Raw genomic sequence first — 26,956 nt, forward strand, 5'->3', positions numbered from 1 at the left:
CAAATGAAAGTAGAAGGTCCTATATATATTCACCCATATTGGGTTTTGATTGATTGTGTGAGTGTCGAATTACTGACTAGTACTGGTAAATTTTCTATATACAATCTCTTATAGGGCGACTTCCCACCATCATACATCCTCCTCCCCTGTCTTAATCTTGGTGTATTTTAAAAATTCCAAAATGTTTATTTGATTTTAGTGTCTTTATTTGGAGCTTTCTTCAGGGTCGCCTTTGGTACCTCCTAGGATGGAAATCTGCATTAGGAAGGGAATGGGGTATAAGACGGCCTCTTTATTTGGCAGTTTAAGGAAATGCTTAAAGCTTAAGCCAAGTTTGACCAAGCCTAAAAGAGAGGGCAAAAAGGCATATGTTGAGATTTTAAAAAATCCCATTTGTATATATTGTATTTGAAAATAGGCTATTTTAACCCAAAAGAGAGTTGGGTAACTGGATGTCAAAATGTTTTTTCCCCATCTCTCTCCTCTCTTTCTAGCATATAAAACACTCTCTCTCACTTAGTTCTCATTAAAAGTTGCTTAGGTACCCCTACCAAAAAACCATATTTTGCATATTCTGTCACTGCATTCTCTCTCTAAAATGTGAGCCAACTCTTTCTCTTTCCCCCCTTTTCTCACTTGTCACTTCCACCTCCCAATCATCAAGAGGACATTTTATGCTGCCTACATCTGACAGAAAGTGCAGATCCTCCAAGGTTGCAGATCTACTCTCTCTCCCACTCTCTTCCTTTAATGTCTCTCTCTCTCTCTCTCTCTCTCTCTCTCTCTCTCTCTCTCATTCTTCTCCCACTCTCTCTCCCCAGGTGAGAGCAATGGAAAACTCATTACCTCTGAGTGCAGCAACATTTTTCTCTCTAAAGCTCTCATGATCAACATTTTGAATTCAAAGGAGATTGAGCTACACTCCCTGTCTTTCTTCCCTCCACAACATAATCCTGTTCTACTATCTCTGAGTACTCTCCACTTTTTTCCTCCATAGCTAGCTTTCTCTACTTGCGGCAGTCACCATTACACATTCTTTCTCTAATTTGCTTGATTAGCTAACAAACATGCAATTCAATTGCCCTCCACTCCAAGACATTACTAATAGGCCAAAACGATATTGATTAAACAATAATTTGGAGTAGGAGTACACTATTGTGTGACTTGGCACATCAAATTCCAATGCTACAAATCAGCTATGAAGCATTGGGTGCAAGGCAATCAACTTATGGGTTGATGGCCACATTTACCTGGTGATCCAACGACCAATGCACCACTACCCCTTTGTAATGTCACTGAGCTTCTGCGTTTTATTGGAGATGGAAGAGATGGACTGTTTGGCTACTGCTGGAGATTGTATTCAGATTTTGTCAGTGAAAGGGAAGCAAGTAAAAATCTCTTTGCTGCCTATTCATCATTGCAAGAGAAGTCTGCGAAATATCTACAACAAGTTAGAGAGGAATCCAACAAGAAGACGAAGCAGCTGAACGATGAGATAGCGAATCTCAATGAAAAAGTACAGCAACAAGAAAAAGAGCAACAGTTTCGACTAGATAATTATGTTCAACTACAACACATTTCACGAAATATGCGTTGGCGAATCGATCATCTCACACATGTTTCCTTGGGCTACCACATTCGTAAGTGCAAGAGACAAGCGATGTCTTTGCTATCCTCAAGTGGTGGGGCTTGAAATAAACGATTGGGATCCTATTCTTCCGATATCATCGATAAATGTGCATGTGTGCACACCCTTCACGCCTGTCAATGAATTCTCGACAAGTTGCTTACGCTCCATATTAATTACGCTTAGGATATGGAGCTTGCAAAAAGAAGAGAAGAGTGTTTATGAGAACTCGAATCTATTCTATCAAGTGTTGGTCTACATGGGGGTGTAGTTGAGCTACCAAAGGACAAGAAGGCGTCTGGAAGTACACAAGATCACCCTAATAAAGTATGTATGGGTGGTAGATAGTAAAGCTAGGCATTTTCTTTCAAACTATTTTGACTCCCAAAGTGCCAATGAGTTTCAATTGTGGAAAAAGGTGTGTGACATTACCACCTACAAAGGTAATGAAGCAGCCCTAGGAATTAAGCGTCGTGTGTGGTAATCTACTAATGATATTTTTCGTCTTCTCAAAAAGGCAAAGCTAACCGATGATGAGATATTCACCTTAAAACTTTTAATCAATAGTTTTACATCACAAATGGTGGATGCTTGGGGGGGACACACATAACACATTACATGGTGTGTTGAACATTTTCTTTTTGCAATCGAAATACATCTGTATGCGAAACTAAAGTTTTTTTTTTCAGCACATTCTTTTTGCACATAGTGCATTTTTTCTTGACACTTATGGTTCATTAGGCATTTGGAGCATCCAAGGAATGGAGCGCTCACACTATCAAACAAAAGCAGTGTATTATAAAAATACATGACATGGAGGTGGAAGAAAAAAGAGCAATGCCCTTCACGAGATGTTCAATTGGTTCTACAGAGTTTTAGCAAGGAGAGAGAAAGAAGACTAGAGAACAAAGAAGTTTGAAATGTAGGATAGAGAAGTGGTTAGCTTGAGGAGATCATAATCATATCATGCTTTGAGTGCAAAAGATCGATCCTGATGCTCGTTGGAGACAAGGCAGCGTAATGGCAGGCATTGGGTGGATTTTTTTTTTTTGACACTAACATTGTCATGCAAAGTGATTTGTTAAGGCGACAATTATTAGTTCCATGGGTTAAGTTTGGTCTATTTTGGAGTCTTTTTTAATTTTGAGTGATTTTATTGAGTTTGTGTTTATTTTTTTAAACTTTGACTATATAAGTCAAAACTCACAACTTAAAGTTCATTTCTTGTTTGCACATTCTAGAAAATCCTCTCAAGCCCAAACATACACACACTCATATCTTGCACAACATGCACGGTACACAAGAGCACACCACTACGCACAACAATGACACCACCGCCACTGACAACACTAAAAATCCGCAACCAGCACCTCATATAAAATCCACCGCTTCAAATCCACATCCTCAACCACAAGTGGATAGCCCAACATAGCAACCAGCTCTAAACACCCAACCGCTCCTCAACCTTCGACTCTAGAGGATTAGAACACCATGCGGCAGATTTTTGGTGATCTTGAGCCACTACATCATGCGAATTGCACACCTCTGTCAGGTCTCGGACAATTCGCAGCTCTAAACAGACCCACACAAGAAACAGGATCTGGAGCTCAAGCAATGGCAACACCTGGAGCTCAAGCAATGACATCACCTAAAGCTCAAGCAACGGCTGCACCTGAAGCTCAAGCAATCGCTACTACACTGAAAATTCCCCCCACGAGTCAAACAAAGGGTAAAAATAAACTCTCTTCTGAAGAGCTTGAAGCTTTTCGCAAGGACCTCAAAAATGTTTTAAATGTGGGGAGCAAGGACATGGCTATCGTTCTTGCCCCAAGAGAAATGCCCGCAATGAGACTCCTAGAGTTTCTACTATCAAAGCTCCAAAATAGGATGCTCATTGCAAAGGATCACCTCTCTCCTATGCTTGGGGACAGGTAAGGGAGCATGATGCCTTCATCTTATTTGACCCTGGGTCTACTCACAATTTCATATCAACGGAGTTGGCCACCAAGTTGGGCATTCAAGCTTTCAAGATGGGAGATACTATAACGGCTGACACTGCTTTCAAGGGACAACAAGCCTCCGTTACTCCCTTAACCGGTAAATTGAGGCTTCATGTCCAAAGCTACGTCGACAAAGAAGACTTTTTCATCTCTCCTCTCCAACATGAGGATGCTATCCTAGGGGCACCATGGTTCAACCTCATGGCTGCCAACATGAATTTTTCTGAAAGGAGAATCTACTTCACCTATAGGGGAAAGAGCATGTATATAGATGCTAGTGAGTCTGGTTGTACTATACCACTTGTAAATCCTCCCGCTTTTGATAAATTGATGAAAAGCTCAGTTTTTGTGTACATGATTTTTGTCAAAGACTCCCTAAAAGGTCCCAATGTTTCATCAAATGTAAATGGTAGGAATCAAGAAGAGTTAGACTTGTCTAATTTTCTAAATGGATTCCAAGATGTGTTCATCGATGATATCCCTAAGGATTTACCTCCAAAACGAGGGGATGATGACCATTGAATTGAGCTCCTACCAGGAAGCTCACCGCCTAACAAGCCTCCTTATCGAGTTTCCCAAGCTCAACAAGAGGAGATCATGAGGCAAGTACAAGAATTTGTAGACAAAGGGATGGTGAGGCCTAGCTCCTCTCCGTTTTGTTCTCCAGTCCTTTTAGTGCAAAAGAAAAATGGTACATACCGCATGTGTGTGGACTATCGAGCACTAAACCATATCACTATCAAAAACAAATTTCCCGTACCACAGGTAGAAGATCTGTTTGATAAGCTACAAGGCTCTACCTACTTCAATAGGATTGACCTTGTGATGAAGGGATGTGGAATGCCTCTCAAATTAATACATTCTAGTGTTCAAGAGGATTCTTGAAAGATTAAAGACATCTTGGTAGAATAGGTATATTAGTAAGAGGAGGTTTGAGCTTAGAAACAAGTAAGTGAGATGTATAAGTCTTGCCGAATAAATGAGTACAATCGATGACAATTTGTTGTAGCAATTCGATATGTATGCACCAATGAGGAGCAATGAAGTGTGCATGTTCAACCTCTAAGGCTGTTGTTCTGTTGCAAGTTATGAGAGAGAGAGAGAGAGAGAGAGAGAGAGAGAGAGAGAGAGAGAGAGAAGTTGCCAAAGTTGTCGAAAAGCGATGGATCTTGACAATCAAGACCTCCTATTCAAGAGAAAATTGGGATAACCAACCTTCAACACTTGAGAGAGAGAGAGAGAGAGAGAGAGAGAGAGAGATTGTAATGAACTAGGGACAATCCCCTAAGGATCTATCTAACGCATCTTGAACTCATCACGTCCCGAGAGAGAGAGAGAGAGAGAGAGACTCTGAGAGAGAGACCAAAGTTTGCAATTATGTACAGCTGGATCAGCGCAAGAAGTGTTACGAGGGTGGCTATGTGTTTATTTTACACAGCTTGTAGTGGAGCACAGCGTAGCCTAGCAATCTATACAAGCATACAAAGACGACCATCACCAGGACATTCGTCCATTTGGAGCTCCTGTCAAGACCCACTTCTGCTAGCACATCGTCACTTGTGAAGGTACAGCCTCCCCCTGTCATGGCCATGCCAAAACACTTCTCATGCATGCTTGTATACTCGTTGATGAGGAGTGCGTCGAGAGGATACTTGAACAGAGAAATGTAGTGCATGAATCTCCAATATGATGGCATGTCTTGCTTTGATATGAAGTACCCTGAAAAGAGGAAGAATGCTCCCATGCACCCTGATATCAAGGAATTTCCCATTATGTAATCCGGCACTAATGCGCTGAAAAATGCCACAAACGCGTTCGCCATTAGCAGCACCAGCCACACCACAAGCACGAAAAAGAAAAACGCAGAGGGCCTGTTGCTTAGTCCTATAAGCCAATACACTGGAACAGAGAAAAGCACTGCAAGCATGAGAAGGAATGGAAGAAACACAAGGACATTGGCCATGAGATAGGATGATATTCTGTATGCCCCCCTTGTCGTCTCGCGCATAAACACACGTCGCTCTTGCAAGAAGATCGGCAAAGCCTCCACTGTGGATGAGAGCAAGAATGTCAAGGTGAATGCAAAGAAACCCATTCTCTCGACGATGCCGCGAACATTCGTCCCCAGATGGATGTATATAAGCCCCAAAGCAAGTCCTGCAAAGAACGCCTGCATCGTCCGAGCTGTGAAGAGCTCATATGTGCGAAAGACATTAAATGAAAACCGTTGCGAAAGAACCAGAATTTCTCTGATACTACTGTTGGCAAATGCAGGTGTCGCAATCTGGGCCTGGCAAGAGCCTTGATTCGTACATGTGTGTGCCATTTCCTTGTACATGATTTTCTTTGGTATGGAATGCCCAATACCCTTATGCATGCCGAGGTGCTGATTGATTGGGTCAGTGCCTTCGAAATCTGGGTCAACACTTGCTACAACTTTCTTGGAGGCTATATCATCAATTGCATACTCCAATATGTTCACTTGAGGTGGGATTCTGTGCCCTTCTGCCAAGAGCTTATAATGTAGCCGCCGTAGAGAACCATGGTGTACAACATGCCCATCTGCTAGGAGCAAAAAAGAGTTAATTTGCTGGATAATGCGGTAACCTGGCTGATGAATGGTAAGTATGATGGTACGAGACCGTGTCTTTGCCATAGAGCGCAGCATCTCAATCACATGCAAAGCAGATGCACTATCAAGACCTGATGTGGGCTCATCGAGCAACAAAACAGCGGGGTCATGTATCACATCCACACCTATAGATACCCTCCTCTTCTCACCTCCAGAAATGCCCCTCACATCCTCGCTACCGACGCGCGTCTCAGCCACATGAATTAGCCTAAGCTCTTTCAGCAGAGCATCGACCCTTTCTTGCTTCTCTGCACTTGTAACTGAAGGAGGAAGCCTAAGATGTGCACTAAAGAGAAGGGTCTCTCTAACAGACAAAAGGGGGAAGAGGGCATCACTCTGTGGTATGTAGCCTGAAATGCGTCGAAATGCGGCCACATCCATAGGTTGCTTGTTGATGAGGATGCACCCCGCAGGGCTACTAGGCTGAAGCTTTCCGGCGAAAAGCTCTAGAAGAGTGGATTTCCCTGCTCCGCTTGGCCCTGCGACTGCGAGAAGCTCGCCAGATTTTGCTGTGAAGCTAACATCTTTCACAATGAAGGTAGAGCTAGAAGAGGGCTTGTCACAAGCTCTTCTGGAGAGCTTATGAGCTAGTTTGCTTGCAAGCCCATCAGGTGTTGGAGCCTTGTAGCAAAGGTTGACGGCCTCTATCTCAAAGGCCTTAGGGCAGTGCAATTCAGCTGCATTGTCAATATTCACTGGTATGTGCAAGGGCTTTGTGTGAGCCACTCTCTCGAAAGCTATGATTCTACTCGCTTTTGAGTTGCCAATTGCTAAGTTGGGCCCATGCGGTGTAGGCAAGCTTTGCTTCTTGATGGATTGGGCAGAGGTCTGTGGGCCCAAGATGGGTTGAGAGCGGCCCCGAGGAGGTGGCGGCATGCACGGTGAGGAAGAATCCGGGACATGTTGAGGCTGCATTTTTGTGCAACCAGAGCTTTGCCAAGAGAAGCTGTTAGCTTGAGAAGGACTACAAAGACATAGAACTACAGAGAAGTAGTGCTTCGTTCAGCTAGACATGTAAAGGGCACTGAGCTTTGGCTTGCCATCACCCCAAAACCATCTAATCAATTGAGTTTGATGCTAGGATGTAAAGAAACTTTAACCCTTGAATTTCGAGTAAAATAACCTATAGAGTGAAAATGAATGTAAGGTGGTTGATTTGCTGATGTTTTTATATTTTTAGGAAATATGGATGTGCTTTGTATACAGCTACAGAGAAATTATGTTTATGGCATTGACCTCTTGATATTGAGTTGCAAGTGAGTGTATAAGTGGTTAAGGTGTCGGCGTGGTTAAGAGATCAATTCTCACAGAGATTCAAGAGGAGACAAAAGAAGAGAAAAAAACTGAGGGTGGAAACAGCATGGGTAGAATAGTGCATAAGGTTGTGTGTGTGTAGAAGGGAGGGGAAAGGGTGGGGCAACAACAAGAGTGTGGGTAGGAGCAAGAAAGGAAGGTGTGTGTGAGAGAGAGAGAGAGAGAGAGAGAGAGAGAGAAGGGGAGCATAAGAAAAGTGGGCTTGTATGCATCTCTTTTATATGCAAAAGGTAGTAAATTTTGTGTGAGAAGAGCATGAGGACAGATTACTTCATGAGTGCTCCTCACAGAAGGGCCATTTTGACATGCACATGGCATCCTCTATTACATTATTATGCTACAAATATATATATGTTGATGCCTCATCAAACACCCACCTTACATGAGAGTCCTCATGATCATCATACATTCTGTTTTGCCCCCACATGTACTCCTCATACTACACTCTCTTTAAGATAAGGATCCCACACCTACCAAAATCTACATAACCCACTCCTAAAGATAAGCTCCACCTCACGGAGTCGGGTGTGTGAGTTGTAATTTCAAGTCCTACTCTCTTCAAAAAAAAAAAAAAAAAAAGCCTAGGACAATAAAGCTTTGTGTCAAGAGGGGATCATTTCTAAGAACTATAAAAGCTAATTTTGAGTAATGTTTAGGAGGCATACCATATAAGCAATCAGAAGCCTTGCCCATCATAGGTAAACATTACCTTCATTTTCAATAAAATTTGGTAAAATAGAGGATAACAAACAAGTCCTACGAAAAAAGGTTGACACTGATTACTTCTTTGATCATCATGGTCATTAATGCATAGATATCATGTGACCTAAAGAGCTCTTTCATAGCCCAATTGAGATTCCGTTTTAAATTATAAGGGAAGTAGATACTAAGTAGGGTTTTAAGTCCCCAAAGGCTTGGTCTAATGCTAAGGCTTTGGCCTCTCAACCTACGGGTTGTGGGTTCAAATCCCCCCATTGGGTCACACTCTAGCAGGACACATTGTGCTAACCTGGTGTTCACGTTGCCAGGGCTCTTGCCCTTGGACACTCGAGTGCATCCTCCTCCTAGGGTGGGTCACCCGAGGAGGAGGTTCCTAGCTGGTTGCTATAAGTTTTCTCCATCTTCTGAGCACGCGGTGCATCAATTAGGTGGCCATGGGGATGCCTACGTGTGTCTCTTGTCCAATGGTACACAACCCTTGCTCGATCATGTAACATGGCTAATATTCGGAAGGGATAAGCACCTCCCCGTGTAGGCCTCTGGTGTGTCAAAAAAAAAAAAAAGTGGGCTTGAAAATTCCATTCTATTATGTTGTGAAATAATGAAAAATAATAGGATAATGAGTCCTTTCGTGAGGAAAAACATTCTTTTAAAATTTCCTTGAGCATGGGTTGCCTTTTGAAATTCTCACCATTTGTGTGCTCAGTATAGAACTTTTGTTTAAAATCATACTTACAAGTAATTGTGGAGAAAACCTTAATAGCAAATGACTCAAAACACATTTTCAAAAGCACCATCACATTGTTCATAGTCATCTCAACCCCCTTTTACCTTCAAACCCCCACATCCAAAATCCCATGTTCCAACCTCCAAGTTTGTGATAGTGAGGTATTATATCCCTTCGCATTAAATCTTTCTACTTGTATTTTTTTTTCTTCGACACACCAAAGCGCCCACATGCCCTTCCAAATATTAGCCATGAAACATGGTCGGGCAAGGGCCACATACCATTGAGCAAGAGCCACGCATAGGCATCACCATGGCCACCTAATTGATGCACCACGTGCAAGGAACGATGGAGAGAACTTGTAACAATGAGCTAGGAGCCTTCTCCTCGGGTGACCCACCCTAGAAGGAGGATGCACTCGTATTTTTTATTGCATGAAGTACATGAAATTTAATGTTGATAAAGCAACTTCCAACATTATGTTATCAATTTATTACATCTCTATTTGAAGTAATATAATGCTTGCATACATATGTGATGGCTCATATATTTGCTAGCTCATTCACCTACACTCGGTATGTAGCAGTATGTAGGAATACACCTCAAATCTTGATCAAAGGCACTATTGACAACAAATTATGATGAAGTTAGGTGGATAAGCAGCCATATAGGTGGATGGTATACTCTAGGAATACTGTTGTGGATTAAATAGAGTATGTGATTATTGAACAATCCCAAGATATCTCAAAGATCTATTCCGCGGACTTAAAGCGCTTGCCATTGAGAATTTCAAGATCAATAGAATCAATGATTTTCACTAATGCCATATAGGCACTAGCGCTTGAACTTTAACCGTACGGGACTTGAAGCCAAGAGCTATGGCTTAACCTTTTCATGGGTCATTTAGGTTGACCGTTATCATTGTGGAGGAGATTTACTACTTGAGTGCCTATTCCACCCTTTGTATACCACCCTTCAGGAAGAATGGAGAGTATGGATTTGTGGCGTCATCTTTCAAGGGCCCTCTATCTCTAAGAGCCTTCTTTGCAGGAGGAACCTTTAGTGGTTGTATAATTGGGCGCTCTAATTAGGTCATCTCATTGGTTTCATAATTTCTGCTCTAGGTGTGAGTCGTGTGTGTGTGTGTGTGTGTGTGTGTGTGAGAGAGAGAGAGAGAGAGAGAGAGAGAGAGAGAGAGAGAGAGAGAGAGAGAGAGAGAGAGAGAGAGAGAGAGAGAATATTCACATGGTTGAGTTTGGGTATTCCAATGCCTCTTTTTGTTGTTTTATGCATTATCAGGAAGTTTTTATTTGTGTACAACTATTAATTCATGGTTGTTTACAACTGCTAATTTAGGCTTGCATGTGTTGGTTTTGAGAGAGAGAGAGAGAGAGAGAGAGAGAGAGAGAGAGAGAGAGAGAGAGAGAGAGAGAGAGAGAGAGAGAGAGAGAGAGATTGTGTGTGTGTCTTTACAATTGTTAATTTAGAGCTGCACGTGCTTGTCTTTGGTGAGAAAGAATGCATAAAATCTAATATCTAACTAACCCAAATGATTTTCTCATATTAAGATGATCATTTAATGTGGGAGAATAAATGGGAACAAGAGTTAGAATATAGACATGTGCTTATGGATCTATCTCAACACGGGACGAAAGTCAATGAGTCCAAATGAGAGATGGTCTCTCAAAGAGCAATGTTAGCTAATGGAGCCTCTGAAAGACCTTAGGGTTAGCTTCATTAAAGACCTCCAAAGGTTAGTGTTAAAAGTCCTTAGACCTAGGACCTTAGGCAAGCTAGGGTTGTGCTTGAGGTGGGAACCCGACCCAAGCTTGAGGTGCTTGTCGTGCTTGCTGACTAAGGTGCTTGAGGGACTTAAGGTGTTACAAAAGTCAAACTAGATCTCTACTCAAGGGGGCGCGAGCCCTCATTGTAGGAGCTAGAGAGAGAACACACACACCCTCACACGAGTCAAGCCTTGCCTAATGAAGCAAGAAGGACACATGTCAAGTTCCTCTTTATGTTGCCCTCATAAGGTTCCTAAAGCCTATTGGTTGGCCTCTCAAGGGGTCCAATGATAATTTAGCCAATTAAATTAATTGTTTATGCATTTATCAAGTCCTCTCTCTCAAAGGGGAAAGGGGGACACTTGTCCTAAGGCTAGCATAGTTGCTTGGTATGAACTCTGCATGTGATTGGCTAAGCTCTGCATGTGATTGGCTAAGCTTGTAGGGGTCCAATCAAATTGAAGCTTGAGATACAATGAGGGGTCGACCAAGAAAGCTAGGGGTGTGCTTGGGGGGTACTCTCTCTCTCTCTCTCTCTCTCTCTCTCTCTCTCTCTCTCTCTCACACACACACACACACACACACACACACACACACACACACACACATTCACAAGGTCATTCTTGCTTGGCAAAGTGCAAGAGCTCCTTCTCCTTCTCCAAGATTGTTGAGAAGTTGAGAGCCTACATCAACACTCTTGGCTATGGAATGCAAATCCAACCAAGAGCCATGCTTCAATGCTTAAGCTTGCCATCTTCTTCATCATCATTATTATGCTATTATGCTATGCTATGCAAGAAGAGTGATGATAAATGAAGAACTATCTCTTTCTTGTATGTTACTTCTTCTTCCTCTTCCCTACCCTCATTCCCCGCTAGCTCTCTCCACCTTCGAAGGTGTTTGAGGGCCTTGGGACTGAGGTCGGGGATGGTTAATGCTTTTACAAGTTTATGTTATGCTTGTGATGCATGAAGCTTTCCATCTTCATTGCATCACCTAGGTCACAAGGAACACAAAGATTGTAATGTACCAAGTCTCTCTTGATGGAGAATCTATAATACAAAAGCCTATTGGATGGGGGACTGGCTCCACATAAATCTGGTCCTCAACTATTGTCATGTTCTGTAATTCTCTCTCTTGCAAAAGTATTGTCCATGCCAAGTTAATTAAGTATAATGGTTATGTTGCTACTGCTAATTAAGTTCACCCTCTATGTTCTCAAAGTAGTCTCACAAAAATGCTCACTCTAATTCTCTCTCTTGCAAAAGTATTTTTCATATCAAGTTAATTAAGTATAATGGTGACATTGCAATTGCTAATTAAGTTCACCCTCTATGTTCTCAAAGTTGTTTCACAAAAATGCTCACTCTAATTCTCTCTCTTGCAAAAGTATTGTTCATATCAAGTTAATTAAGTATAATGGTGACATTGCAACTGCTAATTAAGTTCACCCTCTATGTTCTCAAAGTAGTGTCACAAAAATGCTCTCTCTAATTCTCTTAATTCCGCTATTCTCAAAGTTCATAGGCCATTTCCATTACATTGATATCAGAGCTATTGGTTTCTCTTTTCTTACTTAAGAAGAGAGGTCCTAAGTTGTCCATGACAGGTTGGACCTCTTCATTGCAATAGGGTAAGTGGGACATGGATATATTATCCTGGTTGAAAAAGACTTAGTTCAAGGTACAAGACTTAATAATGGAGTCTCTCGGGGCTTGCCTTTGGCTTATTATTGAGCTATTAGAAAGCTCAATAGGAACCATAATCAACCGGGCAATGTTAGACCCTCTCCACTATTCTTTGCAATCAACAATCTCTAAACCATGGGTGTGGCTGCTTGAGAACTAATTTTCAAAGGTAAAGAAGAGTAGTAACTAAGGTTTATGAGGGTACCAAAGCACATAGTAGCATATACATAAGTTTAAGTAGTATGGATGACAATAACCAACATAGTAGAATGAACATTGATAAATTTGATTTTTCACATGAAGGTGCTAATGATGATGGTCCCCCATGTTAGTTAATTATCTTGTTACTAGGTTGCAACAAGCTATGGGTAACCCTGCCTTGCAAGCTAAAGTTACTTCGTGTTTATGGGATTTCCCTTCCTCTCCAAGAAAAGAGAGAGCTTAACAGGCCTCTTAATGAGACACCCAAAAGAAGACTCTCTCCCATGAGAGAGGAGGAATCCAAAGAACAAGAAATAAGAAAATCCCTAAGTTCCTCTGAAGATGTGGCTCCATGAAGACGGTGGTCTAGACGGTCGCCAACTCCTCCCAAGAGGAAACGGTCAAACTATAGTCCTTCTCCTCATCACTCCAAAAGGGAAAAGAAGAAAAAAAGGAAGAAAAAGGCAAGAAAGAGGTCACCCTCTTCTCCTTCTTCTTCACCTTTCTCCTCTTCCGATGAAAGCAACAACTATTCTCCTAGAGAATACAAGAGGAGAGGACATCGCAAATCTTACCCTGCATGGAAAAGGTTTCAAAATATCAAAAAGTTCAAAGAGGGAGAAAAGAGTATCTCTTTCTCACCTATGATGGCACCTTTGGTGCTACCGACAAAGTATTGGCCTTCATCCAACAATTTGATGTGGCCTTTGGAGATGAGGGCTTCATGGAGTCTTGCAAGCTACACCATGTAGCTACGCACTTCCAGAAACCTGCTCGTCAATGGTGGGCTAGCCTTCATGGCAACGGCAAAGCCCCAAAGCATTAGGAGAAAGTTGGACTCACTTTTGGGCCCTATAAGAAGTGCCACATCGGCTTAGAGAGAGAAAATGAAAATGTTAAATTGTGCATTTTATGTGATACTTTTTTGTGCAACAAAAAGCCAAAATGACATTCTTTGGTAGGTAGCCGCCGTCTTGATCATTCTTATCCTTTGTTCTCTTGTTAGGAATCCAACTAACCGTATGACTAATGATTTGAAATGCCAACTTACAAGCGTTCCCTCCAGAAACATAAGCCACACGAACTCTATCAACTCTAAACTTGAGAATATGGCCTTCCCTCCCAAAACCTGAGATATTTCTCCGTCTTCTTCTCTATCAACTCTAGGAATGGAGAACGCATATTTTCCTGATGAAAACACTAATTTGAACTTACAATCCTCAGCCCCTTCATCTTTAACACTTACCCAAAGAAAGAACACACATCATCTTCATGTTGATGTATTGCAAGAGTACGCACCGTTGCAGAAAGATAGGAGAGAGTCTTTCTTATCTCAACGAGAGAAAGAACTTAGAAGGACAAACAAGGAAAATCATTTGGATTTGTGGACCGATGGGTCTATTTATCCAAAGGATCCTACGACAAATGCGCCACCTCCCTTTGCTAATATCACTAACCTCTTACATTTCACAGGCGATGGCAAGGATGGGCTATTGGGATACACCGAACATTTGGAAATGAGAGGATTGAATGCGGAAAGGCAAAAAAACTTCCTGGCGATAGAGAACATGCAGCTGAAGAAATTAAATGAAGCATGCTCTCAAAAGATTTCATCAAACAGAGAGACAATCCAAGGCCTTGAGAAGAAGATCACAAGTTTGCGAGAGAAAGACACCGTGCTTGGTAGTCGGAAAAGAAAACGAGATCTGTGCAACATTGAGAACATGAAGGTTGGTAGTGGTGGCCTGAAAAAACGAATACGAGCTTTAAGGTAACTCAATGTTTGCTTCTTCAATGTTCTTCATTAAGAAATGGATACACTTTCCTATACATGATCATAACGCATGGTGCTTTTTTGGTAGGTCTTTACTGCTTCCAAACTCGAACCTTGCAGGCTTCAATGCTGGAGTGCATTACAGCCGTCTAGTTCCAAAAGAAGTAGTTGAAGAGATGATAACTCAGAAAAAATTTCGTAAGTCGAAAGGGAGGCTACTTACCTCCTTCATGAACGAGAATCAGCTAGAACCAATGGAAGTGCAAGCAATACTTGATGAGAGTGATATCTCGCAGATGGGATACAAGACACTCTTCAAAGCATTAGCTAAAAAGTCTCAAAATAAACTACAGAGAGGATCATTGCTGCCAAAGCCATCACATGTAAAGGCTGCTCGCCGGCATGTAAACGATGAGGTGTTTGAGAAACTTGGGTCACCATTCCATATTGAAGCAACGTTCTTAGGCAAGGGCGGCAAAGAGGTACAGTTTAACGAGCACAACAACCTCTTTGTTGATCTTGAAGCATTGCAAAGGAATGCAGTTCACTTCTTTGACATCAGTCAAGAGGAGTGCGGTGGGGTTCTCAAGTTTGTTTTGAAGATCGACGAGTGCGAGGTCCTGAAGAACAACAAGCTGGAGAGAGTCACCATTACCCTCATGAACAGAGCCCTGGATCCATCAATAACGAAAGAGGATCCACGATACTTCAGCGTGCAATCAGAAAACAACATTCTAACTCTTGGATCATTTCAGGTATACTTCGTTCACTCTATGATAACAAAAATATTGATTATTTGGTTGTTGATTTTGTGTTTTCGTTTTTTATTGCAGGTTGATAAGGAAAATTTTGAAATCCTCGATTGGGTTTTTAGTCAAACCCAAATTCCTTCTATCATCAGTGAACAAAGAAACGGAGCCATTCTTTCGGTGGAAGGATTTGGTGACTACACAGTGGAATGGCACATGGCAGGTGACTTAAAGACTCTTAAGTGTATGTACAACATAACACACAGAGAAACTGGGGCAAATCCATGCTTATATTGCATGGCTGATGCACAATCACTTGAGAGTGTGCAATGGAATAGAGCTCCCAACAGACATCTTCAAGATAAGACTTTTAAACCAGTGCTTGATATTCCTCTGAGTAGAGTTCACGTCTGTACACTTCATGCACTCTGTCGAATAATTGAAAAGGTGGTTCATTTGTACATATGTTTTGCATGGACATTAAAGCCAGCGAGTGAGTCAAAAAGAGTGATCAAAGCATTAGAGGGAGTGCTCTCAGACATTGGTTTGCATGGAGGCAATGTCAAAATCAAAGAGGACCCTAATATGTCTCAAAGTCGGTACAAGGTACCGAGGAAAGCATCGATATGCGGAGTGAAGGCAAGAAGGTTTTTTGGGTTTAGCCTCAAAGATTCAGATAGAGAAGAAAGGAGAAACCTGTTCAACAAATGGAAATAGTTACATAAAGTGGTTAAAGAAAATGCTGGTGGTGGGGCAATCCAGAATCACAAGGCAAACGTGTGGAAATCACTAGATAAAATTTTCCATTACGTTGAGCAGCATTCTTGGGACCAAAGTAGGCTCACATCATTTAAAGCAGCCTTACTGGATTGGAAAAAGGCTTACCTTACAGGGTGGGGTGGGCAACATATCACACATTACATGGTGGGTTGGCATTCTACGTATACAAAATAAAATTTTAAATTGTACTCTACTGACCATTTTGTTTTATTTCAATGCAGGACATACTGTTTAACCATGGTCCATATTTTGCTAAGACATACGGCTCACTATCAATATGGTCCACACAAGACATGGAAAAAACCCACTACATGGCAAGAACATGTTATTTTAAGCACACTAGACATGGGGGAGGAAAAGAAAAGTCCAATAGCCTATTAGAGTTACACAAATGGACTTATAGACGATTAATTCATAGAGCAAAGCAGAAGGAACTTCTTAAGAGTTCAGAAATTACACGGTCTTTACAACAGATCCACAAAGAGAAGAAACAGATGGCTTGGAGAGCTTCAAATTAGGCGGAGCGCCATGCGAGTTGATGACGGTCACGAGTCAGGAGCGGGAGAAGATGGACCTGAGCCCATCGTTTTTATCCTCTTCGATGCACCTCCTTCTTTCTCACTTTGTACCTCTTCGATGTGCAAGCTCTGTAGACGAGCTCGTTCCTTTGTTGATGGCAGCATCCCTACGGGCATCAAGCGTCTCCTTTCCCTCAAAAACAGCTGCTTGTTGTATGGATCTAAGCTTTCCGGGTCTTCAACCCCTGCAACGTGAGCCTGAGCTGTGTAGGACATGAAATAGGGGGCTCTGAGTGCTTGGCACCCATACCCAATGCCAAATACACGTAGAGCAAATTGTTCCTCAATCAGACTTAGTTTTTCTGTGTTTAGTTTTCTGCGTTTAGTGGGAGGGAGTGCCCACCACACAATCTTGTAATAACTTTCATTGCAAACAATGGAAACTTTGCATTGTCATCGGAGTATTCCTTGTGGTATATTATGATCTACATAAAAATTGTAATGAATTTATGGGCCGTAAGTGACATGAGTACAATGGCCAAGTACTTGAATTGTTTCTATAAACCTTTTTGTGGTTGAAACGCCCGATGTAGTGAGACAACACCACATCCTTGCCTTGGACTCCAGTGACAAGCCCTTGCTGTGAGCCTCCCACTCTTCTAAGGAAACTATCGTCATACACTAGCACCTGGCAGCAAAAAAAATGATCATGATATTTTATCACTGGGCCATCTCCAATACCATCTGAATGCACCACAAAAGTTACCATCTGATTCTCGTCCATTTCCAGCATCGACCTCCCCCACAAGTGAATAGACTGACTATTCATTACCTGATCTCTGGGTGCCACGTGCCTACCCATGTTTTCCAAGACGAGTTGTTTTGTTGTCGATTCAAACTGCTCATCTGTTGGAAAATTGGCCTCTTCGGACTTCGCTTCATTGAATGTATCTTTGATCAGTTGCCACCCTGAAGTGAACTGTGAGTCGCGGACAGCTGTGTCAATAATAAGATGTTGGTCCACTCCATCATCGTCCACAAACCCCATGTCTGCCTCACAAAAAATTGCAATTGCCACTAGGCAGTAGTCCTCCCGTATATTGAGCTCATGCATGATATCTGTGAGCAGAAACATAGTGGGTGTCGCTCGCCATAGCAAAGCTGGGAGCACAATTTAGAGGCAAAGTCACTTCCTTACTTGGACTTTCTTGCTTGCACCCTATTGTTGCATCTGCAAGAGAAACAAGAGTTAAGCCCGCATCAAATGTTTCCTTTAGTATTTCTACCCGCTCCTCTTCTGGGTCGAACTGCACCTCCACATCCTCTACCTCTTCCTCCGGCGCCAATGGACAACTACTGAAAGTTGCTGTGACTGGGAAGTCTCTGACTCACCATCCGTCTGCAAGTATAAGTAACAGACAAACCCGTGGTAGAATTCCACTAAGCAAAACTTTTTGAAGTGCTTCAAACACCTGTCTTGTACAAGCAGTGCATTGGAGGGACACTTTTCTAGACAACGATTCAGTCTCCTTGAAGCACTCTTGTCAGGGTCAAGGTCGGTTGGGTGCACATATCTCATGCCATCAACTGTCATAGAATTGTCACAAGTGATTGCCTCATACTGTTACAAATGGGCTTGTAGGTACTCAAATGAGCAATCTATAATCCTCTGTATAGAAAACTTTTCATTAAACATTCCTGATAGTTCTGGTGCACGGTGATGAGCACAGGCATTGTATAAGAAGGTGAATAGTTTTTCTTCACATGTATCCTCGCTTACGTCAATCTCCAGGACTATGATCCCCATAACTAAAAGAAAAAGCAAGCCAAAACTATTTGGTGTCATAACCAATCGAATATTGAGCCTTGAGTACCCCTCAAGGTCTCTTTTCGCTTGGTTCTGTCCCGTGCGCTAATGTCATAAGAGGTGATGTCAGTTGAGTCAGAACCAAGCGAGTAGGGGCCCCAAGATTCTTCGAAGGGCCCTATTCGCTTGGTTCTGTCCCATGCGCTAATGTCATAAAAGGTTACGTCACTTGAGTCAGAACCAAGCAAATAGGGCGCCAAGAATCTCCAAAGGACCCTATTCGCTTGGTTCTGTCCCATGCGCTAATGTCATAAAAGGTGACGGCTCTTGAGTCAGAACCAAGCGAATAGGGACCCAAGAATCTCCGAAGGGCCCTATTTGCTTGGTTCTGTCCTGTGACCCAAGCATTCAAAACAGGTGGATAAGAACAAAGCATTTAATGTTATTAGTGATAGATTTATAGGCCTACTCACTCACTATGCCCAAACTCAGGCACGGTCACATAAGGAGTAATTATTCCAACCATGCGGTTTGAGACTTTTAATTTTATCCTAACGCAGTGGCTCCGGTGCGCACACAGTTAACAACACACAGGAAGGGGAGAGGCAGGGAGAAAGAACCTGTCTCTGCAATATACATGGTGCCGAGTTGGATGGTGATGTCACACGTCGTCAACAGCAAGAACCAGAAGGTGGCGATGGCGACGCGGTAGCAAAGGACTCGACCTAGTGGAGGTCGCTCAACACAAGATCATGAGAGGTGGCCAAGCAAAAGAGCATAGAAAATGCAAAGGCAACGGTGATCTGTTTGTTATACTTGGACATGGAGATAGCGACTGCAAGGGTGATCGGTGTCTGACTCTCAACGCAGGATCACGAGAAGTGGCCAAGGAAAAGAGCGCAGAAAATGCAAAGGCAATGGCGATCTGTTTGTTCTACTTGGAGATGGAGATGGTGAATGCAAGGGCGATCGACGTCTGACTCTAAACACAGGATCACGAGAGCTGGCCAAGGGGAAGAGCGGAGAAAAGGCAAAGGCAGCGGCGATTTGTTTGCTCCACTTGAAGATGGAGATGGCGACTCCAAGGGCGATTGGCGTCTGTCTGACCCTAAACGGTCACTCAAAAAGGCACGTGGGCTGCGCTCACAAGGACAACCAGTAATAAATGGTCTCAGATTCCCATGCAGTATGATTTACCAACCACAATCTCGCGCAAAAGTGAAGTTGTCATCCTCCCCGAGGTAAGCATTCTAAGTTGAGGTAGTACCCTCGCCAAACATCTCAACTATTCTACCTCTTTTCACGTCCTCTACTGCGCATCATTCTAGTTAACTCTACCCCCATCGACGCTACGCGGTAAGCAAACCATCCCAACTCCATCACCTCTTACTCTCGCACATCCTCCTTCTCTTAGTCTTGTTCTGCAGTGCTTCAGTGACGCGGAACTCTACACTCAGTGAAGAGGTATGCTACTTGCTACCCTTCTGTGCACTTGTATTTTGTGTAGTCAGTACCAGGTGAATAAGGGAAGGTAAACCGTGTTTTCTGCACCTATTCGCTTGGTACTGATCATCGTCCTTGGTCAATACCAAGCGAATAAGGGAAGGTCACTTAGTTCGATGCCCCTGTTCGCTTGGTACCGACCAAAATAAAAGTTAAGTGATGTCTGCTAGTACAGAGGTCGATACTAAGCAAATAAGGGGAAGGTAAACCCTGTTTGTTGCGGGTTTAGGGTTTTTTTTTGCCAAATACGCGTTTTGAAAGAAACAAAATTACAACTTAACACCGGGTTTTGAGTTAGAAAACACTTCAGACTTTACAAAGAGTGGCCTACTAATTTCCGGGGGTTTAGGGTTTGCAATAACCATGGAGTCCTTTTCCTTCACAGCTAGACTATCTCTTCCTGAAGCCTATTGGAAAAGTTAATGGCTTCCTCATATTTACTGGCTAGCTTAAGCAATTCATCCTTCATCTCTTGTAGCCAATTAAAGATAGCCTCTACAGAGCCATGCTCGGCGAGCAATCCCTGCATGTCTTCAGGCCTTCTTGCTTCCAGAGAGTCTTTAAGGATTGAGACCTTGTGCTTGACGATCAACATTTGTTGTAGCTTCAGGCTAGCATCTTGCAAAGAGCATTTAGCAAATAAGCTCTTCAAACTAGGAGCTTGGAAATTGGGAGTAGAAAGCAAAGAATTACCAATGGCTTACCTCGAGAATTGACTCCCATGTTGACAGCAGCCACTCTCGGGCTGTGTCGGTTGAGAACATTAAGGGTAACATCGGGGGAGGGCCAAGGGGGGACCTCCTGAGGAGGGCCCGGATGCGGTGCTGCTGGCGTTGTGGGAGTATACCTTGGAAAGGCATCACCACTATCCTAAGCTTCTTGTAGTTGTTCTGCGAAACCCTGAGGGAGGTTCTGAAAAAACTGCTAGTTAAACAGACTAGATGGACATGCCTAAAAAGCAGAGCCTGGGTTCTGGCTTATGAGTGAGTGGTCTCTGAGGAGTGGTACCGCCATGCGGTTTCATGAGAGTTAGACGTGGGAGAGAGAATCAATGGTACCACCCCCCCGAGATTAGGGGAGGTGATGGGGGGGAACGACATGACAGTCAGGACCGCATGGATTTAAACGTCTCCTTCACATTGGTATTTTGTTGCAGGAGATGCAAACCTATTCGCTTGCTTGTACACTTTTCTGAGGTCACTACCAAGCGAATAAGGTATTTTGTTGCATGGGATGCAAACCTGTTCGCTTGGTACTGACCTCTGAAAATGTAAGTGATGTCTGCTATTACTATTTTCTTAGGTCACTACCGAGCGAATAAGGGAAGGAAAACTCTTTCATATGCACCTTTTCGCTTGGTACTGACCTCAGAAAATATAATTCATGTCTGCTATTACTATTTTCTGAGGTCACTACCGAGCGAATATGGGAAGGCAAAATCTTTCCTATGCACCTATTCGCTTGGTACTGACCTCTGAAAATATAGTGATGTCTACTATTACTATTTTTTGAGGTCACTACCAAGCGAATATGCGAAGTCAAACTCTTTCCTATGCACCTATTCGCTTGATACTGACCTCAAAAAAATATAAGTGATGTCTGCTATTACTATTTCCTAAGGTCACTACCGAGCGAATAAGGGAAGGCAAACTCTTTCTGATGCACTTGTTCGCTTGGTACTGACCTTTTCTGAAATCTGAAGTCCCTTGTGCTGACAAATGAATTGTCTTTTGGTGTTATGCTATTTGTAGAGATGCCTCGTGTAAAGGCCACGGCTAGGAGGGCAACAGGTGAATCTTTGAATGCTCAAGCAAAAAGACGTCGATATGAGGCGCACAAAGGTGTACTGTAAGAGCTGCACAGGATAGAACGACACGTTCAACCTGCTATTCCACGTCTCCCTTTCCAGCGAGTAGTGCGGGAGATTTGCGAGCAGTGGAGAGTCGGCATGCGATGGGCCAGCAGTGCACTACTCTACCTTCAAGAAATCGCTGAAGACTACCTCGTGGAATTCTTCAGCGATGGATATATCCTGGCTGCCCATGCACACCGCGTCACTATCATGCCACGGGATTTTGATACTCTTCATAGGCTGCATTTTCGCTACGATGGGCTGCTTCAGCCAGTGCCTATTTGGGATAGTAGAACCATGGATATTCTCAACATCCCCCCTCTCCATCCTTGTGCATGATAGACAGAGCCGTGTAGGGCTGAAACAAACAACAGAAGGACCCGATCTACGGGTCGAGAGAAACGACACAGATGGGTAGGCTGAGATAGCCGTAGAGGGGCATGAGCAAGCCAGAGTGGACCTCTAGGTAGTCATGGAAGAAACAGAGACAATTATCGAGGAGCCAGCTAGACACCAAAATGAGCAAGTCATGGAGGATCCGCAGCCAGTAAGGGATGATGAGGGGCAAGAGCAGGCCAGGGTGGACCCTAAGGCATCTATGGAGGAACCAATATTGAAGGAAAATGATCTAGAGCCTGAGGAGCCCGAGGCTGTTAGGGAGGAGCCTGAGGCAGCCAGGGAGCCAGCTCAAGAAAGGCAAGGGCAAGGCTCTGCATCAGAAGGGCTATCCAACGTATCAGATGAGTCAATTATTTTAGAGCAAATCAACGAAGAGAATGAAGAGGAGTTGAGCGTTCTGTTGAGCTCAGCGCCTTTGCATGCACAGATACAACTGCCTGGAAGGTCAGAGGAGGCCTGCATTTTCAACCTTGATCATCTAGACTTCCTGTGCATGCGCAATTTCACCAACTCCAACGCAACGAATGAGGTCGTCAACGTTGCTTCGTAGTAATTCTCATGCTCTTTAAAAGTCACGTTTGGTTCATTAAATGGGTCTCTACCGAGACATAGGTCAATACCAAGCGAGACAGTGGCTTATGGAATTGGATAGTGGTACTACTCGCTCGGTATTGACCCATGTCTTTGTGGCAGTCGTCGTCAAGTTTTTCTTTATAATGGATCAGTACCTTAAAGACATGGGTCAATACCAAGCGAGTTAGTGGCTTATGGAATTGGAATCCGCCACTAACTCGCTCGGTATTGACCCATGTCTTTGCGGCAATCATCAAGTTTTTCTTTATAATGAATGGCTCACTATCGTTAAGACATGGGTCAATACCAAGCGAGTCAGTGGCGGATGGAATTCGATAGCTGCCCCACTCGCTCGGTATTGACTCACGGGTTTGTGGCAGTGTGACAGCCCGTTGAAATACCTCAAGTCTAATCTCTACCATTTATTCATGTTAGCCATGCTGTCTTGCTTCTGCCCGCTGAGGTTCAAGACAAAGTATACGTAATAGATCTGCTGATATTGCCTTATCTGCTGAACAACTCAGTTTCCTTTTTGAGTCTGATGAACTCGTTTAGCAGAGTCAACTTTGATCTAGCGCGCTTTCTGGTCACTGCGTACAATCAATCATGATTATTTTCTTGCCTTGTAAAAAACATGTTGCATTTAGAATCTCTCATCATCTTTGATGGTGTCTTTGTAGTGATCATTGGAGTCTGATGTTATTTGACATGGAAGCTAAGATTGTTTACTACGCAAACTCCAGGCAAAACAGGGCGTTTCACGGTCATGTAAAAATGTAAGGCCCATTTGGGTACATTTGGAAAGCAGTGTCTCTTTGTAATGTGTTGGTGACTCAAGTGGTTATGTATGTAGTGCCGCGAAAAAGCTTGTATGTTGTGTAGAGCACTTTTGTTAGAACATGATCTAGGAAATATAGTCCGGCACGAACGGGTAACCGTGCCCACGCAGACTGATGACTATAGAACTTGTTTGAATGCCCTATTGCTCCTCAGTCAAATTATGGATGTACCAAAAGTAAGTCATATGCTATTTTATTGTTTGCTGCAACGTATGTATGAAGCAACAAATGTCTGTATCACGCTTCTATAGGAACTAAAATTACATAACTACACCCCCAACGATGTGCGACATTTTTCTGTAATGGCCATCCAACATATTATAATCTCGGTAAACAGACGCACAAGAGAGGAAGCGGCGAGAGCTGAGGAGTTCGAAGAGGCTCGCATTAACGAAATGACGCAACGCCACAATTAGACTCAAGAAGAAGTTCGAAATATGCAAGAAGCAATAAATCAATATTATGCGGACGCCGCAGAAGTAGAGGAATGGGCTACACGTTGACGGGCCAGAGCAAGAATAGAGGGAAGCTTCACAGGTGCAAGAAGCATGTGAAGCCATGGAAGAGGCCCATGATTTCGAGCGACGCAAAAGGATGCCCGAGGCCAGCGTCCCCAGAGCAGAGGTAGCAGCAACCGGAGAAGAGAGCAGGGGAGCAACCGGAGTAGAGGGCAAGGGACGAGTGGCACAAACCGGGGGAGAGGACAGGGGACGAGTGGCACAAACTGGGGGAGAGGACAGTAGCAAGGAAAGGGAGAAATTTACTTGTATAAATCTTGACAGAAACAACACAATATGTAAAGTTTTGAAACATTGAAAATGTACATTTTTGAAACATTGTTTGACTGCCAAAAAATGTCTCTGCATTAGTCACTTTGAAGAGTACATCATGGTGTGCATGGCATCAAAGCTCTTTGCGTGCACAAGGTATGTGACCTAGCTTCCGATGGAAGTAATTAAGTGAAGTGTATTTGTTAATGACTCCTTGCACAATGTTGTTTTCTCCTTGCACCTTGGAATATGAAAAGAAGAAAAAGTTAGATTCTGTCTTGATGTATTAAAGACAATCAAAATTTATCGATTTAGTAAGCACCTTTCTATTGTTGAGACTGAATGCATACAATTCAGGCAAAAGTGGAAGTTCTTCACATGTAAGATCTACCCTGAGCTGTGCAAGAGTTGTGCTTGACATTGTCTCCATCACAGTAACTAGGCTATCTCGAAAGTAGAGCTCCATTGATAAAGGTTTGTTCTTGAGGTTGTTTTCTGTATCTTGGTCGAGTGGAATAAGCTGCCCACTAAGAAGATGATATCTAATATAGTAAATGATACTAAGAAATTTTGAGAGCTTATAATGAACTTGCAAATTATGGAATTCTTTTGCAAAATACAACTTTTGTTCTGTGATTGTTTCCTATCCCAATTATCATCTAAAAAGTCCAAACAGCTCTCAGACTTACAAATGAACATTGTTGCGGTAGTTCTTATTTGCTCATCGAAGAAAAAATATACAAACACTTCAAGAGGCATAAATAGTGCGAGCCGTACTATTTTTGTGGCAATTGAATACTTGAGGGACTTTTGTATATCTTGAAACAACTTATTCCTAAAGCTTTCACTAGTTTGCAAAGCAGGCAAGGACCAATCCTTGCTGTCAAAGGATGGAAGTGACAAAGGAGCTACATGACCCCAACCAATGGAAGTTCTCGGTTCCACATATGACATATCATAAAAGAAAATTCCATTATCTGCAAGTTCCTTGTGTTGTCTTCCTCGGTACATTTGCTCACCAATAAACGCATGGAAAGCATAAAAAATCCCAACTATGCTCTCAATTGGTTGCTAATTTGTCCTATTTGATGGATAAATATTTGAAACATACCAAAGATGATATCCACCACTTAACATTCGAATATAATCATGCACTAAGTGAGATGCTAAAATAACTTACAGTTGGGTCGATGCCTTGGAAAACTTGGAGGAGATGTTTGCAACCTTAATTCTGCATGCTGGAAAGCATGTTGTATGAGGACCTCTTTCACCCGCTTGCTTTGTGCACACACTTTAAACTCTTTAACTTGACCCTTGAAAGCCTCCACGAAATCATTGCGTTGCCTCCTCTTCCTCCTCCTAGTTTGCAGTAAAACCCAACTTCCGATAGTTATTCGAGATGGTATCCATGCTTGATCGTCTGTAGTATAACTGTTAAAAATGCTAACAGAGTCAATGGTAGTGCTAGGCCTTCCAGAAGTTGACATGGTGTGCAGTAGAATGAATACACAGAAAGGTTAGCGCAAATATGAAAAAGGGAAGAAGTTTTGAGAGGGAAGTAGAGCTACTCAAAGTCATATTTGGGCGAGAACAAAGATACTAGATAGAGTCTTCAATGAAAGTTCTGAAATTCCTCGGTCCAGAGTTAGTACGACTTACGGCATTTATGCCTTGAAAGCATGAAATTGTGAAATTTGATGAACCAAAATAATATTTCCTCCCTTTTTTTAAAAGAGCTTGACTCCAAAATGTCAATTTTCAACGTAATGTTAGCCTCTTCCTCATTGGTCAAGCGCCACTCTCTCTCTAGAACAGAAAGGCCCAAAAGTGAGTCCAGCTTTTTCCTAATGATATGGAAAGCTCTACGAGTTTCCATCATGAAGCAATTCCTTGCAAGCAATGGAAAGGACAAAGTGCTTACCAAATGGCGGAGTTTGAAGCTACTCTCCAACGATTCTATCCACAAATACGTGGACAAGTTTTGAGATTTACATCTCAAGACTACTGTCTTTCAAAAGATAGACTTTACCAAGCAAAAGCAACAATATTGTGTGGGATTACCTGAAGAAATGATCGAGTACGTCAACTCTCAACGGCCTAGTTCTATCACTGAAGTAATCCACCACTATACAGCTGCTTTGCACATCAATTTACAACAAGGGGCTAGAAGGAATGCCAACCTCATGGAAAGAAAAAACAAAACTGATGCAAAGGGTAAAGACAATATCCAAAATTCTTCCCAAGGCAATTCCAACAACAACACCAACAAAGATAAAAATAAACTCTCTCCTGAAGAGCTAGAAGATTTTCTTAAGGACCACAAATGCTTCAAGTGTGGGGAGCAAGGACATGGCTACCGTTCTTGTCCCAAAAGAAATGCCCGCAATGATACTCCTAGAGCTTCAAGAGTCGAAGTTCCAAAAGAGAATGCTCATTGCAAAGGAACACCTTTGTCCTATGCTTGAGTTGGCCACTAAGTTGGGCATTCAAGCTTTTGAGATGGGAGATACTGTAACTATTGATGGAGATTTCAAGGGACAACAAGCCTCCGTTACTCCCTTGATTGGGAAGTAGAGGCTTTATGTCCAAATCTACGTTGACAAAGAAGACTTTTTCATCTCTCCTCTCCAATATGAGGACGTTATCCTAGGGGCACCATGGTTCAACCGCATGGCTGCCAACATGAAGTACCCTAAAAG

The 26,956-nt window shown here is 42.7% G+C and overlaps 1 protein-coding gene across 1 annotated transcript; it reads right to left on the bottom strand.

The window, feature by feature from the left end:
- Positions 1–4,984: 4,984 nt before the first annotated feature.
- On the bottom strand, positions 4,985–7,724 carry LOC147424742 (ABC transporter G family member 10-like). The gene has a single exon (XM_086499720.1). The coding sequence runs from the start codon at positions 7,172–7,174 to the stop codon at positions 5,045–5,047; it is 2,130 nt and encodes a 709-aa protein (XP_086355846.1). The 5' UTR covers positions 7,175–7,724; the 3' UTR covers positions 4,985–5,044.
- Between the last annotated feature and the right edge of the window lie 19,232 nt (positions 7,725–26,956).

Source organism: Adiantum capillus-veneris, chromosome 25, assembly GCF_014529385.1.
Source record: "Adiantum capillus-veneris isolate H3 chromosome 25, ASM1452938v2, whole genome shotgun sequence".
In the NCBI taxonomy this organism is placed as follows: Eukaryota; Viridiplantae; Streptophyta; class Polypodiopsida; order Polypodiales; family Pteridaceae; genus Adiantum; species Adiantum capillus-veneris.